Source organism: Poromitra crassiceps (assembly GCF_964638095.1).
Source record: "Poromitra crassiceps genome assembly, chromosome: 10".
Taxonomy (NCBI): Eukaryota; Metazoa; Chordata; class Actinopteri; order Beryciformes; family Melamphaidae; genus Poromitra; species Poromitra crassiceps.
This window is the reverse complement of record NC_139631.1, coordinates 22,327,780-22,347,243: the sequence shown is the minus strand read 5'-3', so window position 1 is coordinate 22,347,243 and position 19,464 is coordinate 22,327,780. Positions and strand designations below refer to the sequence as shown.

General features: G+C 42.9%; 3 protein-coding genes across 3 annotated transcripts; 1 reads left to right on the top strand and 2 right to left on the bottom strand.

Annotated features, from left to right (window-relative positions):
- Nucleotides 1-128: 128 nt before the first annotated feature.
- dimt1l (DIM1 dimethyladenosine transferase 1-like) lies at nucleotides 129-7,184 on the bottom strand. Its single transcript, XM_083645038.1, has 12 exons — nucleotides 6,880-7,184; nucleotides 5,987-6,060; nucleotides 5,743-5,829; nucleotides 4,158-4,219; nucleotides 3,932-4,025; nucleotides 3,785-3,834; nucleotides 3,565-3,688; nucleotides 3,372-3,464; nucleotides 2,228-2,292; nucleotides 994-1,057; nucleotides 759-865; nucleotides 129-625 (listed from the first exon to the last, which is right to left on the bottom strand). Exons 1-12 carry the CDS (start codon nucleotides 6,935-6,937, stop codon nucleotides 583-585), a joined length of 921 nt encoding a protein of 306 aa, XP_083501164.1. The 5' UTR covers nucleotides 6,938-7,184; the 3' UTR covers nucleotides 129-582.
- On the bottom strand, nucleotides 7,183-10,731 carry cenph (centromere protein H). The gene is made up of 10 exons (XM_083645040.1): nucleotides 10,701-10,731; nucleotides 9,706-9,825; nucleotides 9,498-9,553; nucleotides 9,365-9,404; nucleotides 9,194-9,262; nucleotides 9,050-9,106; nucleotides 8,152-8,215; nucleotides 7,762-7,813; nucleotides 7,403-7,548; nucleotides 7,183-7,312 (listed from the first exon to the last, which is right to left on the bottom strand). The coding sequence occupies exons 2-10, from the start codon at nucleotides 9,816-9,818 to the stop codon at nucleotides 7,226-7,228; spliced, it is 684 nt and encodes a 227-aa protein (XP_083501166.1). The 5' UTR covers nucleotides 9,819-9,825; nucleotides 10,701-10,731; the 3' UTR covers nucleotides 7,183-7,225.
- A 2,141-nt stretch (nucleotides 10,732-12,872) lies between these two features.
- Nucleotides 12,873-19,099, top strand: LOC310784320 (betaine--homocysteine S-methyltransferase 1-like; the record flags this gene model as incomplete). Its single annotated transcript, XM_083645337.1, has 8 exons — nucleotides 12,873-12,907; nucleotides 15,138-15,270; nucleotides 15,813-15,925; nucleotides 16,356-16,547; nucleotides 16,644-16,791; nucleotides 17,052-17,234; nucleotides 18,436-18,664; nucleotides 19,015-19,099. The coding sequence occupies exons 1-8, from the start codon at nucleotides 12,890-12,892 to the stop codon at nucleotides 19,097-19,099; spliced, it is 1,101 nt and encodes a 366-aa protein (XP_083501463.1). The 5' UTR covers nucleotides 12,873-12,889.
- Between the last annotated feature and the right edge of the window lie 365 nt (nucleotides 19,100-19,464).

Here is a 19,464-nt window from a genome sequence, read left to right as displayed (position 1 = left end):
GACAAGATCCAGTGATGACCGGAAGAGAAAAAGCGTCGACAATGGAAAGATGTATTAACTGGACAATTCTGAATTTATTTTGAATATCAACCGCACTCGGGTAGAGGTGATGTGATTCTTAATACACCTATAAATTCAAACAATTTCATTCAATATTAGATTTATTTTCAATGAGTTGTCACAATCATTGATAATCACTCCACAACCAATGTCTTATACAGCTTCTATTTGCCATGTTTAAAGTAAATACCTCTGCCAAGACAGGTAGAAAAGCATGTCAACTTGTGACAAGTATTCCCAGCTACGGTGAACATAAAGATAATGTAGCATACTTAAGAATCTCAATATGAGCTCTTTATACACATCACCCCTTGTACATTTCATCAAAGTGTTTCGACATTTGAGATTTAATTCTTCCAAGCAAGGCACCAACAAACGAGTCCACAGGAGGAACCGAGGAAGGGAAAAGGTCCGTGAAGCAACCTATTCCTTTCCACTCATCCAACAAATAACGCCACCTCCCCTCTTATAAGGACAGGACTCCATTCAGGATATGAGTCAGTAAACTGGCCTTCGGCCATTTTAACAGAAATGGATCCCATCAGAGTTGAATGCATGGAGCAGACTGTAGATGGGGGAGAAAAAAAATCTCAGATTAATAAATTACCCGTTATCTGACCAGTATACACAGTTAAGTATTTGGATAACAAAGGTGGGAGACTCATACAAGACAACAATTGGCAGTGTTTGATACTTACACCATGAAGTCATCAATGTCCATGGACCTGGCCCTCTTCTCACTGAAATCCACCTTCTGCAGAACGCTCTCAATCTTCTTGGTGATGCTGAAGTCTGCTGGGATTTCCTGTGGGACAGAATGCGAGAATGAGTGAACTTGAAAATGACAGGACACAAAGACGAGTGATAAAAATCACTCATGAACAAAGACCAAAGTGAGCGGTACAGCTAAGCAACAGCAGGCTGCCAACTCACCAGACTGTGAACAGAGCAGTGAACTCTGTAGTTTTTTTCCAACAGCTGCTCGACCGCAGTAGACCTGCAAATCCAAAAGTAAACAGTTATTTCCCCTTTTCCACACATGCCATCAGAGATGCAAACTAGTCACCTTTAGGTGATGGTTACCTTTTTCATTCCAAAATAGGAGGATTTCTTTATGTCTGCCCTGGTATCGGTCACCTTTTTCACTCTCCATGACCTTGCATCTCTGCTCCACTGATTAAGATAGATTTGGTTTAGGGTGGCAGTTATTGTGGCAGACAGCAGGGGTGGAGTGCTGTTTGTTTAGGTATCCGAGTGCACCCATGACACGTGCACGGTTAAGTTGTGGCTCGCTTGGAAGGTTATGTAACCACAGTGGCAAGTTTACATACATTAGTCAAACTATAGGTGACCACATGATCAAATGTTATACTCACTTTATGGATAGTTTCATGTTGAGTCTCAACATGATGATATGAATATGAAAACATTATTGGAGACGGTGCACCGGCACATAGACAACATTCATATCTGCGCATAGACTTTACAAACACAAAACACAAGTGTGTAGGTTGATTGTTAGTCATATAAATAACAAACAAGCAGCGGTTGTCATTGGTTGGATCCAGTGGGAAAGGGCCCAGGGGTTTGACTCGTTGGACACAATATAACGTTTGACATTTTCACCATGTGATGTGAGAAGCTACCGGGGCTGCAGCTCATTTGTTCCCCCCTGCACTTCACAGTTCACCCTGCGGGCAGAGTAGAGAGCCACAGCCTGGTGCATCCACCGAGTTAGAAACACCAGACAAGGCCAAGGAGAAGGCACTAGTGACCCGGTAGAGCCGTGCCGACCGGGGAACATCGAGAGAGAGAAGCTCAGGGAGAAGACAGAGGGAGCCTCCCACTGGCCAGAAGCACCGAGAGTCCCAGAGAGACAGAGCGCTCCAGCTGGTGAAACGACTGCAGACATGGCGGTGTCTCTGTCGGTGACTACTTTGACCATCTAATTTGTTTTTATTGGCTCTCTTGCATTATGTCATGCAAGAGCATGAGCAAACATATTATGTTTTAGCAGTGAATAGCTCTTCAAGTGCTTAATAAAATGTGTGTTCAACCGGATTATGCAAACTGCAAATATTCTATTTCCTCACTTAGAGGGAAAAAATGTGGCGGAGCGCCATTCTGGTGCGCTGCAGCACTGCACCCCTGGCAGACAGGTACTTACTTGAACCCTGCGTTGAGTGTTTTGTTTTTCCTCACAAAGGCAATTCTGACCAGGCCGTCCCACTCCTGTTGGAAGAAAAAATAAACACAATGTTAAGACAGCATACTGTATCTACAGTTAACTCATTGAGTGCCAGCCACTTTTGGAGAACGGACGCTCCCAGTGCCAGAGTTTTCAGAGCGTTTTCAGTGATTTCTCGAGGCCCACAGAATATTGTGTGATATTACTATGTAAACACCGAACACGCACAAAGAACGAGCTGGCTCTATTGTATCATCAGCAAAAAAAGTTTATTGATACCATTTTCCGTTCTTTAGTTATGAGCCGGAGAAGATAGGTCGTTTTGAGCAAATACAGGCGTTTCAAATTATTAGCTGAGATATTCCGCCTTTTGTGAAATGAAGCATTTCAAGCACATTCACTGAGTCTGAAGATAATATTTTCTGATGTAGTGACGTGGTGTAGTTGTGTGATGCCCTGCGTGCCCCACCCCCCTCTCCCCCCCTCTCCCCCCCTCCGCTGCAAACTCCTCCCCACACTAAACACACAGCCAACACGCACCCACTCTAGTTTCGGAGCGCTCCGTTTTTGTTCCCAGCGCGATACGGAAATGCCAAACCGGACTGCAGGGAAAGGTTTGGCCCTTCGGCGTCGGGTGCTGCCTTTCTGGCGGCTAATCGTGTGGATAAACTATGCAGACAGACAGACAGAGGCAGAGGGGGGGCTCAGTTGTGGGAGCGGATTGACTGCTGTTTGCAGCCATCAGCTGCAGACAGAGCAATCTATATGGCTCTGGCTGCAGCATGCATCGGTTTCTCTTTGATCACGGCTTTTTCCTCCTGTTTTCCGGACCTTTCTGTAATCTGGAGAGCACTGTCGCCACCTAATGAGTCCGTAAAATAGGTTATACACCTTCAATAGCTCCCATATTTGTACAGGAGATGCCTGAGCCTTTGATCCACGTCCCACCGTCAAAAAACGCAATTGACGAACATACTCGTCCTTGGCACTCTACGTTACTAAACGAAATGACGAACATACTCGTCCATGGCACTCAATGAGTTAAGCATCTCCTTTCATCGTCTACTGTACAGTCTCCTGCAAACATGACTTATCGTTTCCCATCCCAGGAATCAAACCTCACCTGGAAGTTGATAGGAGGAGGAGGGTTTTTAGGTTCTATCCTCACAACGCTTGACTCCACTTTAGGAGGAGGACGGAAATTATTCTTCCCTACCTGTGCAAAGGGAGAACATCATTACTGAGACATGCAGTCGTGTCAGCACAATTTACTCTTAGCAAAACAGAAACCTTAAACAAAGATACCACACTCTGACCTTCATGAGATGGTCTACACGGGCCAGTAGCTGTGTGTTGATGGACAGTCTGCAGTACAGCTTGTCTCCGGGTTTGGCGACCAACCGCATGGCAAACTCCCTCTGGAACATCAGCACGGCACACCTGGACAAAAGGAAGACATGAGATGCTACAGAACAGCTGCAAACTGCACGATGTGGACACGAGAAGAACTTCTTTCAGCCTCAGTATGTCTCTTACCGGAAGAAAGGTCGATGTAGCAGTAGCTTGAAGACAAATGGTGATGAAATCTGCACAATAAAAACAATGTTTGGTTTGAGAAATAATATTCTATACATCCAATGATCAATATTAAATCTGTGCAGTGTCCAGGAGATATAGCTTTACCTGGTAAGGTAAATTAGCCACACAGACATCAAAGAAAGGCAGATCTGTTTTTAGTACATCTCCTACTAATACCTCCAGTTTGGTCTGCATGGGTCTGTTGGAAGACAAAAATCCCTCCATTACAACACATTTGTACCTCTTATTTAACCAGGAAAATGGACTGAAAACACATTTCTCCACAGAAAATCATTCAAGTTTCACCTTACAAAAAAATGACGCCACTCACGTGCACTGTACTCTTTTCTGAAGTTCAGCCACCAATCTGCAGTCTAACTCACAGGCCACCACCTAAAATAATAACAATTACTGTTAGAACATAACGCTTACGCTGGAAATAAAACCTTGTATCACTGCTGTGAACACAAGAAAGGCAAAGATAATAATTGGCTACAAATAACAGGAGAACCTAAATGGGAAAAAGCATTCTTCACCACAACCATTCACTACAGGACACTTGAATCATGACACCCACGGGTCACAGATGCCAAGCTCCACTGGCTCCACCACACCAAGTGTGGTCACTAGGCTCTTTCATACACAGATCGCGCAAAAATTGCCCTTTAGGAGTCCCGTAAAGCCAGCCGCCTCGCCACAGAAATTGCTTTCACACAGAGCCAAGCAGCACGGCCACATTACCGTGCTGCTGTGTACTTTCAGGTGAAATCCCCTGCTCCCGGATTGAAAGGCGAGCGGAGGGATTTCCTGCTCCTCCTAGCCCAAATTAATATTTTCATAGGTTAGTGTAGCCTAGGCTACTGTAGGATGAACAAATTAATTCAACAAGACTTCCCTCCTAGTCCGCTGAGCAGGGAGGATAGTGCACTCGCATGGTGGGCGGGCAGATCGATATGGTGTCCTACTAAAATTGGAACGATACACGACCGCCCGCATATCAAACAGCTGCAGTCTGCATAATGTTCGTCGGGGGAATAGTATAGGCTATAAATGCACATGACTACTTAACGTTAGTAGTTTTTGTAAGGGAATGCACAGAGCTGATTTCGAGAGGGAATAACCTCAGACCAACTCGCCACAGACAGCTATAGCCCTCTGAAGCTTATTATTATATCCGTTAATTGTAGCCTTCCTACTAATGTCAACATCGTTTGAGCATAAAGCCTAATCGCACGGAGCATTCCTCCTGGCGCCCCTGCAGTCATGATTGTATAGGCTACTTTTTTTACTTTCACTCCTGCACTTTCTTGATACATGAGGTGATTTCCCCTGTAATTTTTTTTATGAATGAGCAGACCATTCGCACCTTTTCCGGCTCGCTGCGACGACCTTTCAAATGGAGGCAGGTTGCCAGGTAACCCGGCGCTGTTACTACCTCCCGTCGCGGGACAAAAGGCGTAAAACAATTGTCCACCAAAGCGCATTCACGACTTTCACATCGGAGGCGCTAATCCTATTTTCCGTGCATTTTTCGGCTTTCAAGGCCGGTGTGAAAGAGCCTACTATACCCACAACTAAGACATCACAGATTATCTGCTGGAAAAGGCACAGTGGTTTATCAGCACTTTGTCCACGGAGCAAGAAGAGGACACCCAGCAAGCACCCGAGATTGAAGAACCTAGAGATTTCTTTTTCTCCTGACCAAGACTCTCATACAGAACCACCTCCTCCATAGTGTGGGCAGAACAGAACTCACCCTCATCTCCCAAAGGAACATGGAAGAGACATTTCAGAGGGAAGACTGCCTTTCATCTGGCTAATTTTCACAACGTCATGTCACAGTTTACCCTCCTCCTACACTATCACTATCCCAATGCTCTCACCTTCTTGGCTTTCTCCTATCTCAATGCTCTCACCTTCTTGGCTTTCTCCAGCAGTTTCACGGTCATGTTACCAGTACCAGGTCCCACCTCCAGAACCACATCGGTCGGCCTCAGGGCAGCCTGCAAACATGCCACAAATTTCAGTTCAGTCACAATCAGGCTTTAGGAATAAATTTGACAGAGCTGCAAACGGTGCAAGCAATCGTCTTCTCAAAATCTGCATCAAAAATCAACTTGAGCCTGGCAGCTCAGTAGTGGAGAGCACTAGTCAGCCTACCTTCTCAATGATTCCATTGACAATCAAGGGATTCTTCAAGATGTGCTGGCCAATGCCAGTGTTGAACATTATACCTGTGACACAAACATGGATTTAGACACATTCAGTAATGAAACAGCTGGTTAAGTTTCTCACATCAGGGGCTCTGAAACTTGTTAATGTAAAGGACACCCAGATATACATGTAGCTATGCACTTTCCAGTGGTTCTCATTCTCAATGTGGGGTCTGGGGACCACCGAGGGTCCTTGAAGGGGTTCCACAGGAAATTGATGAATTGTTAAACTTCACAATTGTTTCACACAAGAAGTCAACACACAATAGAAGGGCTGTCTTGATCATAGTTTTACTGTTCTACAATACAGATAGCCATGGAATTCTGGACAGGACAAAAAAGAACTAACAATATACAAAATATTCTCAATCTCAGATTTAGACCTTGAGGGATCAAATGAAGGGGGGGGGGTCTATGGCCCTAATAGTCCTCAACACCAGAAGCACCGCGTTATTGCATACCCAAACAAACCTGTCATCTGAAGTGACCGACAGCGTGTTTTTTTATCAAGTGCCGCAACCAATGTGGTCTAGCGTCTAGACAAGGGGTGTGGTGGTGAAAAGACTAACGCTAAATAAATAAATGTGGTGGTGACGAAGTTTTTTATTAACAAAAAGTATCTTACACATAGGCTACAAGCACATATCACACCAGATATTCATTCCAACGTAGGAGTCAAACAAGTGTAACATTCAAAGATGAACGAATAGAAGAAAAAGAAAAAAACTAAATCAGACAACAAAATATGACGTTAAAACCCAACTCTTCCAGCAGGCAACAGCAATGTTGTTAGCAAGCTAACGGTAAGCTAGCACAGCTGGCAGACTTCAAGACACAAACCTTGGTTTTTCACTTCTTGGTGCTGTCTAGTTTTCTTCTCCGCCCTAATCTTCGGCATTTTTACTTGTTACTCCGATTTACTAAACAAAATAATACGTATACAATACAAACTATTCCTGACTAAGGTAAAGGTACACACGTGCTAACCAAACCAGAGTAACTCTTCTTCGTAGTTTCATGTGCAATTTGGGCACAAGATCCTTCAAATGTCCTGCATCGCCCTCTAGTGGCATTCAAAGCAAAATACACCCGTATGACCTACAGATAAATCACAGAAAAAGTTAATTGGTTTTATTGATATGATTATACACGCTACACATAAATATGAGATTAGCCAATTTCTTCTCTAGTCCAAGTTGGGAAGCTCCTCCAGAGTCATGGCAACTTCAGGAAAATCGTCCAACCAGTGGAGTTTAGAAGCCAAGAAGACGCCCTGTGGAAACACAACATCAATACACCAGCTGCTAATGTAACAATGTGCATTAGATCGTTGTAAGCTCTGTCAGACTCCTGCATCATTTACCCTCAGGACACCCTGTGTCATAATGACAATCTTCTTGTATTGCTCCAGTTGAGCCTGGCCTTTCTCGAGGACAGCCGGGATATCCGGGTGGCCTTTCTGGTACTTGTCAATCTCTTTCATATTTTCTTGCATGAGCCGCTTCACCTCTACAGAAGAAATAAATAAAGTAAGAACAAAAATGTTAACATGTTGAGTAATGGTAAAAACCCATTATCTGTCTTTTGAGTTCTCTCCTCTGATCAACTTTTTTTTATAGTGCCTTCTTTCCATCCTCTGATCAACTTTTTTTATAGTGCCTTCTTTCCAGCTGAGAAATACTTTTTTTGGGGATCATAAACCATAAAATGGTGGTGACATACCAAGCTTCTTCTTCCATGTCTCTGTAATTTCATCCTCAAGTTCTCTTGATTCCTGTAGACAAGAGGGAATCAGGAATGGAACTAAACTGTATTTCTATTATATTTTTTTAATTCACTCTTTTTGTTAATAAGCAGTCAACCTTACAGAGGCATTAACCATCTGTCATAAAAATCACCCCGCCCCACACCCACAAATCAATAAATGCAAACAGGCAACAAATAAAATCTGCATCCTTGGAAAAGACGGTCTATTCGATACAGCAGAAACACCCTGTTAAATTATTTCACATCAAGACAAAGGTCTGAAACAATTCAATAAACATGAATCAATTAGTTATCAATGCAGAGAAACACTGATCCAATTAGCACATAATAGATGAGGCTGCTTACTTTTTGAAGCTGTTTTATACGAGAACAAAGGGCCAAGCAGCGATCGGTCACTGCTTTCAGTGCACTGTCAAATAAATAAATAAAAACAAGATCAACATAAAACAGTATTTACATTGTGGTATTCCTGTTGTGGTGCTTACAACAAGCGTATATCTTTGGAAACTTGTGGAATCTGATTACAGTAATTACCGTATACGTTAATGATTTTTTTTGCGAGGCAGCTGGCTGCAAGCCTACTACATCTGTCTGAAGGTCGGAAGCAGACTCACAACCCTCAAAATGCTCGAGTGACATCACTGATGACATCACTCACTGATGACATCACAATTACTCAAGTGACATCACTCACCATCAGTGTCTGTCACAAATTGCTGCCTGACATACTAGTGTTGTAGAATAAATTAAAGTAAGAGTTCTTGAGTCTTCAGCTTACTTGAACATATTTAATATGATGTAAGGTCTCATGAGAGAAAAAGAAGCCACGACTAGCACAATGACGCATGATAGATTAGGATTTCTGTGAGGTCATGTGAGACTAAATGTGTGTGAATGTTGAGGAGAGTACAGTATGTGTATGAGGATACATATGCGTGTATGTATTTAAAAGAATAACAATGCTTTAAGCGGGGGGGGGGATACTGAACACTGAACTATAGTCTGTGAGTCGGATATAATTTTCTCTAACAACTAGTTTGCCAGGCAGCCGACCTAAATCTGGCTCTGTCTGAAGCTGACTGACTGACTCACAACCCTGAGGACAATTGACATCAGTGGCCGGCAGCCAGATGTCATCAGTGATGTGATCAGGATAACCCATTTCATTTATATGTTAAAAATGAACACTTTTTAACTAAACACATGCATGAGAGTTGTTTCAATGTACTGGGAGTTGACTTACTCTGAATCTGGATCATTCTGTTCCAGTTTTTCTTTGATAGTGTGCCACATCTGGATTCTGCAAGTCAAACACAGATGTGACCGTCACCAAATCAATGTTCAATGCTTCTATACTGAAGGTTAGAAAGTTAAAGAGAATATCTACCTGTGCAGAACCATTGTGTTGATGCAACTATCCATCTTTGCTTCTTCCAACGCACTGATATAATCAGGTCTGTGACATAAAAAGTGGGGGTGTTGTTAACAGTGTGAATAATAAATTAACTATATAATTAATTACTATTTTAGAATACTGTTAAGCCATTTTACCACTCACAAGTCTCGTTCAGCTTCGCCGCATGGTTGTTTGCTTTTTCCTGTTACAGGAAATTTGACATTGATTATAAAGTTGTACTTCCTTGTACAAAAACAGTGAGGGAATGCATTTATGGATGCAAGTAATTATGTACCTGCACGGAGGTGGACTGCCATCTCAAAGCACTGGTTGGACATCCTTTCTTTTAGTCTGAAAAGAAAAAATAAATTTCCAGTTTTAAATGTTTCTATTCAACTGTCTCTTCCAGTTGTGCCAGAGAGACAGGTTTTCACTGTTATGAGCATGACACCATTAGATGAGATAATAAACAGGTTCATGGCATGCAGGTGTGAGACGAGAACCTCAGCGCTTCTGTGAGTGAGAAGCCTTCTCCGCTGGAGTCCTCAGGAGCTGGACGATTTTTCAGCTCCTCCATGCTATGGCTGACGTATCCCCCGTCATCAGATGGCTCCATGTCCAGTCTGATGGGACACAACCACATACCCCAAAACCCAAGACTAGTGAGGCTGCTTCACATCAGCTTGGAGCAATCCAGGAGAAAAAACATTAGACCAATTAATTTAGCATAGTTTACCTGCACTGACTAAATTACAGTTCTTACTACAGCCAATTGGCTGCATGCACAACGTCTTTACTTCCTGAAATTAGTACAGCTTCTTTATTACTATAGTAATTGGATGAACTATTGGATCATCCACTATTGGATGAACTGATTAATCAGGTGTGCCTGATCATTGTTGTGACTGTAGTGTGTATGTAGTATGTATGTATGTAGTGTGACTGCATAGTTGTGCATGTAGCCCATTGTCTCCACTGCCATGTTACAACCTAAGCAGAGCTCATCACAGGCTAGAATAAGATCAACCATAAAGGTCATGGTGCAGCAGTCTGTTCAACATTAATACACTAGATGTATAATGTGCTAAATAAATAAAGAGGGTGATAAGAGTGAATAAAATAGCACTAAAAGTAATGTTACAGTTAATTGAGATTATTTGGTAATGGTAAAAACCAGAGGGAACACTGTTAACAGAAATAATGCACACGAACCATTTCATTGAATACTAGTATTCCCACTATGCATTTATACACAGCTGGCCTTGTGTCATTTGATTGTAATCAACCGTTAATTGCTTACAATCACCTGTTATTATTTTCCTACCAGTCTCGTTAACCAGTGTGAAATATAACTTCTTGTGCACTGTCTGTAATCTAGCCAGACGACATTCAACTTGGATAATTTCCAAAAACCCTATCAAGAAGATGAGAACAGCCAAACTAAGCATTCTGTCACACAGACGAACAGGCGTGGGACCCGTGGGACACATTATCTTACCTTGTTTAGGTTAGACGAGACAGACAGACAGACAGCAGCAGCAGCAGTGATACAAGTAAACACGGCTGTCTGATACAAACTCCCGCCAGGAAGTGACATCATAAAAGAAGCCAAGAGCAAGTGAGCAAGAGTAGCCCACAATGGTCATGTTGTCCCATACCGAAAATGCAGCGCCCCCTTCAGGCCAATAGCGATCACAATTGGTGTGTGTGCGTGTGTGTGTGTGTGTGTGTGTGTGTGTGTGTGTGTGTGTGTGTGTGTGTGTGTGTGTGTGTGTGTGTGTGTGTGTGTGTGTGTGTGTGTGTGTGTGTGTGTGTGTGTGTGTGCGCGCGCGTGTGTGCGCGCGCGTGTGTTTGCGCTATGGATTACATGTTCTGTGGTTACTGTAATCAGGATTTAAAAAAGGCTGTAAATCAGTTAGACAAAAATGTGTAATCAAGATTACATTCAGTAAAACTTTTGATTACTAGAACCGATTACAATTTAAAATATGCTACATTTAATGTATATTCTATTTATTGTACAGTGTGTTTTTATCATACATCTCTATCTGTCTCTCTATCTACATCTCTGATCTATTATCTTACATCAGAAAGGCAGGTGGTGAGGGTGGAGTCAGGGTGGAGACAGGATCTGTCCAAGTGGTAGCATGTAGAGGATGAGTAAGTAAGTAAATATTTATCTTCTTATTGTCTACTTCAATCATGTTTGATATCATATGGTGCATACCTCAACAGATTTTAAAGGGCATATGTTTTTACCATGTGTGGTAAAGCAAACCACTCTAGTTGCACTCCATGTAGGGTATTGAGCTGCTGGGGGGCATAGGTCACTGAAAAAAAATTGAGGTTTTTTTCCCCCCTTTTTAAGCCATATTTAGAGTAATATATAATTTTAAATCAACATTAGGATTATACTGTTGTGATGTCATTATTCAGTATATTCTCTTTCATGTCACCACCTGCTCAGCTCTCCTGTCAACATAATTGTAACTAACAAACACAAACTGTTTTAGCCAAATTCATATCAAAATGACACCTACAAACACAGGTACACAACCCAAGCCGTACACAACACACAAAGTTACTTAGACAGACTAGACACTTACTTTCTTGGTTGTTGCTAAAAAATCTGTCAGTGTGTGTCACTCACTGTCTGTCGTTCACTCGCTCACTGTCTCGCAGCTCGCTCACTGTCTCGCAGCTCGCTCACCTTCAATTATCTCGCCCACTCACCACCATGCTGCTGCTCTCTCAGAATCAAGTTACCGCGGACGCGGCGTCAGATGACTTCCTGCCTGACCTGCCTTTCGTTTCAAAATAAAAGCGATCCCGTGTTTTTCATGCTTTTCCTGTTTTCCATGCAGATTGTTTTATTTTTTTACAATCTTCGTTCTCAGGACACTCTACAATTTTCTGTTCCCAAAGTCCGAACTGAATTGGGGAAGAAAGCTTTTAGGTTCTCTGCACCCACCGCATGGAACAGTCTGCAGTCTGATCTTAAACTTAATAGCTTAGTAACCTTAAATGGTTTTAAGGCTATGGTAAAATCTCTTGAGAACAGGCTGTCTGTATGCAAATGTTTTTTTTTATCATTTTAATGTTTTTCAATTGTATGTGTTTATGTGTTTGTTTGTTGTAACTTTGTGTTGCTGCTGTTTCTTGGCCAGGTCTCTCTTGTAAAAGATATCTTTGATCTCAATGGGACAAACCTGGTTAAATAAAGGCTAAAAAAAAAAAAAAAAAAAATCTCTGAAATATTAAAAAAATCTCTGAAATATTAGGGGAGGTCCGGACCTCCCCGTCCTCATAGCTAGCTACGGCCCTGCCCATCACATGATGAAGGAGAGACAGAGAACCATGCAGTACAGTACAGTACAGTAGGATAGAGTAGGCTAGTTTAAATATCCTGTGTACAGTAACTGTACACATTTAATGCTGATTAAACACTTTTGGCACAGAATAATATGTAATGAATGTCTGGAGTCTGGACATTGCCAGCCTCCAGACAAATCACAACACAGCTGATCTTCAAATGCAAATGCAAGTGGGCCGGGTTACATAACTATCAACAAGACAGTGCTGGAATCCCATTGGAGCTCACACACGCATTATTCTCATGGGGATTTATTGTAGGGTGAGTTCCTCCCTCCATTCCTGTTTGGCAAAGCGTCTGAGAGGTTGTCTGCGATGGAGAGCAAGAGAAGGGTATGTGGAAGAAAGATACTGAAAATCAGGCATGTCTTGGTGCTTTTGTGTATGCGTGCAACTTTGCATGTTGTCTCTCATTTGTAGCCCTGAGACTTGTTTGTGTACAGAATTCTTGACTAAACACATTCTAAGATGACTCCTAATTGCAATAGTAGCCTAACCCATAATGTGCCAACGCCAGCATTTATGTGAGAGTAGGTGTCATTTAAGAAAGAAAGAAAGAAAGAAAGAAAGAAAGAAAGAAAGAAAGAAAGAAAGAAAGAAAGAAAGAAAGAAAGAAAGAAAGAAAGAAAGAGAAAGAAAGATGGATGGTGGATATCTCATTTTGGAACAAAACTCATGTTAATTCTGATTTATTGTCTCATTTTTGCTTTAGTGTCTTGTATCCTCACAAATAAGAATCTTAAACCTTGAGAGGATATGAAGGATTTTTGTTCTATATAGTGAATGTGACAAACCCAGCAATGCATAGGTTAGAGTGCATGTGCATAGAGGCAGATACAGAGTTTTCTGTCTTTTTTACCCAGTCCATCAGGTGAGAATGTGCATTGCCCACTTTGTGTGTGGAGCTGTTTGAGGTCAAGTGGGGCCACAAGTGAAAGGAGGTCAGCCGCTGGGGTTTGTCCAGATCATTTATTTATTTAACCTTGATTTTTACCAGGTAGTCACTGGAGATCAATGATCTCTTTTTCGAGCAAGACCTGGCCAATATGGCAGCATTTAAAAACAAAATGACAGTTAAGCAGGACACAAACACAGACAGGAACATAAAAGGCAACATGGCGCAAGGACACATTGGCCTGGAACAGCCAAGATTGAAAGGGATAGTAAGGAGATTGGAGAGTAGGGTAAAAGGTAAGGTAAGAAAGAGGGGGGCGGGGGGTTATGAAGGGTCACTGAGGAGAGACGGTCAAGTTAATGAAAAACAAGCATGACACATTATACAACAAAGCAGTGACATTGACCCATCTCTCAACTCAACTCAACCCGAGGCATAGGCACATTTTTGCCTTAATATTTGCCTATGCTCGATTAAAATATATATTTCTACTTGAAGACGGAGTGCCTTTTCCATGGTAGTCTGCATCAAAACCTGGGGACTGACATCAAGCAAGACCTCCTGGATTCCGTTTGTCTAATACTATTACCTGCCCCACTAATGAGCACCTGTCGGATGAACTTAGAAAATAAATAGAGTCCGCACACCGATATTTGTCAGCTCCCAGGTCAGTTTATTTAACGTTTCGACCAGACGGTCTTCATCAGAAGACTGTCGGATGAGCCATCAGATCCATGCAGCGCTTCCCTCTTCTGCTGTATAGAACCAAACTGGTTTCAGGGAGGAAAGGGACGTTTTTAGATCGTGGCTCTTGCAAATATATTATTTGTCAATGTGGCTCCTCATTAGGGCAAGGTTGAGTACCGCTGGTCAAGATGGATCTTCATGTCCCTCATGATGACAATCAGTGGGGGGTAGAATGTCCAGTTCAATTAAGGGAGGTTTGAACTTGTTTACATAGTTTTATTTACAGTAGACTGCCAATTCCATAAGCCAATAAAGGAAAAAGCAGAAAAACCAGTCTTTTTGTGCCCTAGGCTAGGCTATATTTAGTAGCGCATTTTGAGTGAGAAGGCAGGCCAAGCGAGTAAATAAGAGTATCTTATCTGTGTCCTTGCTGAGTGAACTCGCACAGGTACACTCGAAGGTCTGCTAAGTCCAGTCTAACCTAGAAACAAAGATTCAAAACACTTAAGGCTACTGACCGATGACCTATATACTGTATTATGTGATTTCAACAAGTTGTTCTGAAAATGCAGTTTAGAAGAAAATATAGATTTTTATTTTGAAATGTAGTGAGTGAGTAAAAGTAAAAGTGGCCTACAAGCAAAAATAGTTTAAATACTAACAAAGTATTTATTTAAGTACAACTGAAGCACAACATCAACTGCTCTCTGCTGCACTTAGCATGCCTTTAACCTGGAGGGACATGCATTTCTACATGTATGTGCCTGTCTGAGCGTGTGTGCCTTCTTTTTACAATTTACAATGGTGTGTGTGTGTGTGTGTGTGTGTGTGTGTGTGTGTGTGTGTGTATGTGTGTGTGTGTGTGTGTGTGGTGTGTGTGTGTGTGTGTGTGTGTGTGTGTGTGTGTGTGTGTGTGTGTGTGTGTGTGTGTGTGTGTGTGTGTGTGTGTGTGTGTGTGTGTGTGTGTGTGTGTGTGTGTAGGGTATCTTGGAGCGTCTGGATGCTGGAGAGGTGGTTGTAGGTGATGGAGGCTATGTGATGCAGCTGGAGCGACGTGGCTACGTGAAGGCTGGACACTGGACACCCGAGTCTGCTGTGGAACACCCTGAAGCTGGTACAACACACATAGACACACACACACAGACACACACATGAGCGAGTGCGTGTGCACACACACACACACACACACACACACACACACACAACACTCAGAAATGTTAAGAGCGATCTTAATAAGTGAGAGTTTTAGATCTGTCTGGAATCTCTAACCCAGAGATTCCCAAATGTTTTTCAGCCAAGGACCCCTTACAAGATAGAAAATATACCGGGGACCCCCTCATTCTGATTTGTGATTTTGGGCTAAGCTTAATTGTTTCCACGGTAACGTGCTTGACTTTTAAATTGATAGATTGTTAGATTAGAATGTAATCCATGAACCAGTTTAGATTTAAAGCATAACATATTTTCATTGAACTATGAAGCTTTTGCAAAAAAAAAAAAAAAAAATCCTGAAAACCTTTCAAAGTGGCAAAGTGCCACCGACCCCTGGGGGACCCCCATTTGAGAACCACTGCTCTAACCCACCTCATCTCTCACTCCCTCCCTCTCTCACGCCCCCCCCCCCCCCCCCCCTTCCCCCCTTCCCCCCTCTCTCAGTGCGACAGCTCCACAGGGAGTTCCTGAGGGCCGGAGCTGACGTGATTCAGACATTCACCTTCTACTGCAGTGAGGACAAGCTGGATCTGAGCGGCAATGTCCAAAACATCACCGTCAGTTGTCATCCTTGTTGTTGAAGGGGTTAGTTAGGGTTATGAAGGCTTTCATTCAATGTATCAAACTATAACACTTCTGTTACCTGAAATTCATCAGGAAATATGTGTGTGTGTGTGTGTGTGTGTGTGTGTGTGTGTGTGTGTGTGTGTGTGTGTGTGTGTGTGTGTGTGTGTGTGTGTGTGTGTGTGTGTGTGTGTGCGTGTGCGTGTGCATGTGTGTGTGTGTGTGTGTGTGTGTCTTCAATATGAACCCATATTCATGCCAGGAGTCAGTGTGGTAGTATGGGAGAGAGGGTGTCATTATTGTTATTGTTATTATTATGATTACTTATTTATTTATTCATTATTTTTAAGATGTTTATCTAATTTTGTAACAAAACATAGTTTGTGTGATCAGAGATACAAAAACGTGTCCCATGTGATCCAGGGAAGCCAAATCAATGAGGCAGCCTGTGACCTGGCCAGAGAGGTGGCCAACGAGGGCGGTGCGCTGGTGGCGGGGGGCGTGTCCCAGACCCCCTGCTATGTGACGAGCCACAGTGAGACGGACGTAAAGGCCATCTTCAAGAAACAGCTGGATGACTTCCTCAAGAAGGACATTGATTTCTTAATGGTGGAGGTACGAGTATGAGCGGCACCCCAAGAGGAAGTGGTCTGCAGGTTTCCGTCCCAAGTGAAGGTTTAAGTATTGAATGAATGCACATGTCTCCTGCAGTTCTTTGAGCATGTGGAAGAGGCGGTGTGGGCGGTGGAGGTACTGAAGACCAGCAGGAAACCGGTCGGGGCAACACTCTGCATTTCCCCTCAGGGAGACATGCATGGAATCCCGCCTGGCGAGTGTGCTGTCAGGCTGGCCAAGGCCGGTAAATTGGCTTTCTATGACTACATGTTCATTTAGTTCATTTAATCACATGGTAGTTGTATCTGCTGATTACATTGTGTCTGTGTGTGTGTGTGTGTGTGTGTGTGTGTGTGTGTGTGTGTGTGTGTGTGTGTGTGTGTGTGTGTGTGTGTGTGTGTGTGTGTGCGTGGTTGCGTGCGTGTGTGTGTGTGTGTGTGTGTGTGTGTATGTGTGTGTGTGTGTGTGTGTGTGTGTGTGTGTGTGTGTGTATGTTGTGCGCAGGAGCGGACATAGTTGGAATAAACTGCCACCTGGACCCTCTGACGTGCGTTCGTACGGTGAAGCTGATGAAGGAGGGGCTGGAGCAGGCCGGTCTGAAGACCCACCTCATGGTCCAGCCGCTGGGCTTTCACACTCCTGAGTGCAACCACGGTGGATACGTCAGCCTGCCTGAGTTCCCCTTTGGTCAGCCATTTGTGGACATATTTCCTTTATAGAGAATGAAGAACAAATATGTCACTTAAAAATAGAGTAAAAGCCTGAATATTGTCAAATGAAATGATTCAAACTAGTTCTGATACCCGTTGGAGCACACAATTACTGGCCTTTTAGTCAGGCCTCGCTCACAGAGTTGGCATGCAGCCTCTCCCCTCTCTCCCCAGGGGGCTTTCATAGTCCACTTCCCTGGCTGATTCCAACTCCGCTCACGTGTGCTCCATCAGTAGCTAGCGAATGGAGCTCTCCATGGTGCTGAACTTGTGTTCACCAATTAGTCAGCCCTAATTACCTAATTCAGAAATCCGGCCATGTCACCTCTGCTCCGATGTAGAAGAGGGGTGATCTCTGCACAAACCGTGTGCGTCAGGTGCGTCGGAGCATCAGATGAGTTGAGAGAGGAAAATCCCGCACACTGACTTCACTTCAGACTTTTATTGGCAACGTTTCGGTCACAACAAGACCTTCATCTGGCAAAAGTAATTTCTGAATGCAGACAACAGTAATATATAGGCACAATGGGGTGTCGCAGCAACCAATCACAGTCAGGCAATCAGGCTGCCAACGGTGCCTAATAGACACTGCAGGTGTCAGTCAATCATAATAAATACATAGAGCAATCAGAATACATGAGGATCAGCCTTCACACACCTATACATTGACCCAGTAATAAAAATAAAGGGAAAATGATAAAACCTCTGCTCCGATGAAAATGAAACAGAGACACACAGATACATTATGTAGGTTTGCTCATTTATGTGTAAGATGTCCCCATAACTCAGGTCATGGTATCAAATATGCACACCACCACCTTAAAGGATAAACATCTGCAATTATAGGTGAGTAAGCAGGTGTCTGGAGTTTGATGATCCTGCCCATATAACACAGGAGCAGCTCTAAGTGAGTGTGGATCTAATATTATAAATCCGCTTAGCTTATGTAACGGTTAATGAAAAGAACGATTATAACAACATGCCTGCTTTTCATCTTTGGGTGTCAGACTTCACCAAACATTTAATTACTCTTTTGAAGAATTCCTCGGATTTACACTAAATGTCAGGATTTTGGCCTGGATTAGTCAACAACACTACTAAATTCCCATATTGATTTTCAGCAGAAAAAAGGGGGGAAAGTGTTTAGTATCTCTTGAAATATCTTCTTGTCCTTTTAGCACTGGAGACCAGAGCGATGACCCGCTGGGACATGCAGAAGTACGCCAGAGAGGCCTACAATGCTGGAATTCGGTACATAGGCGGCTGCTGTGGATTCGAGCCTTATCATATCAGAGCTATATCCGAGGAGCTGGCCACAGAGAGAGGCTTCCTCCCACCGGCTTCAGAGAAGCATGGACTCTGGGGTGCAGCTCTCGAAATGCACACCAAACCCTGGATCAGAGCCAGGTGAGAGAGCAGGAAGGAACGCATCTATGAACCCGCTCTGATCAAAGTAGTGTGCTAAATCTGCATGAGATAGTTTAAGACAAGTTCAATCAAAATCTAATCTAAACTTGTAATGATTAACATTGCAAAGGAGGCAAAACAAGTGAGTAAAAGCAGCATAATCATGCTGTGAAACAGCTTTAGCAAATCTTTAACCAAACGCCATTAAAAATCATGCCGTTTTAACAGAGGAAGACAGCAGGATTTCAGGCGACTCACATCCAAAATTGACATTTTATTCACTTCCAGTAACATCTCCGTAGATTATAAATTGGTTTGCAACCTACTGAACGACCAAACTTGTCCTATAGGTCTCGTCGGGAATACTGGGAAAACCTCCTGCCTGCTTCTGGACGTCCCAAATGCCCGTCCATGTCCACTCCAGCCAATGGGTGAACGGGCAGCATCGTGACAGCTGGCATCAAACATGCATGATGCCCCACCAACATTGTTTTCTTCTCATCTTATGCTCTTCACCCCATTTAAGGCACAAGGGATCACCAAATTAGTACTAGTTTAATAGCTAGTTGAGCTTTTCCCCATGAGAGTCCCTAACAACATATTCTCCTGTAATTACTATATTTTGGTTTTATATAACTGTTGACTGACTAAATTAACCACATGCTTTTCATAATGTTGTAGCATACGAGAGACTAGATAAGGTTACAAATCAAATTCAATAGACAAGGCTTTAGTTTTCACAGCTTTAGAGTTTGTGCAGTACTTTAGTGTATCCAGGTATGCTTTTAAGTATGCCTTGA

Excerpts from the sequence above, each read along its gene's own strand:
- cenph (XM_083645040.1), bottom strand. The coding sequence starts at position 9,818 with ATGGAGCCATCTGATGACGGGGGATACGTCAGCCATAGCATGGAGGAG. Across the intron at positions 9,263-9,364 it reads GGCGAAGCTGAACGAGACTT|ACCTGATTATATCAGTGCGT; the intron begins GTGAGTGGTAAA and ends TTTATGTCACAG. Across the intron at positions 8,216-9,049 it reads CAGAATGATCCAGATTCAGA|TGCACTGAAAGCAGTGACCG; the intron begins GTAAGTCAACTC and ends TTTATTTGACAG.
- dimt1l (XM_083645038.1), bottom strand. The coding sequence starts at position 6,937 with ATGCCGAAGATTAGGGCGGAGAAGAAAACTAGACAGCACCAAGAAGTG. Across the intron at positions 6,061-6,879 it reads CCAAGAAGTGAAAAACCAAG|GTATAATGTTCAACACTGGC; the intron begins GTTTGTGTCTTG and ends TTTGTGTCACAG. Across the intron at positions 3,465-3,564 it reads GTGTAGACCATCTCATGAAG|GTAGGGAAGAATAATTTCCG; the intron begins GTCAGAGTGTGG and ends CCCTTTGCACAG.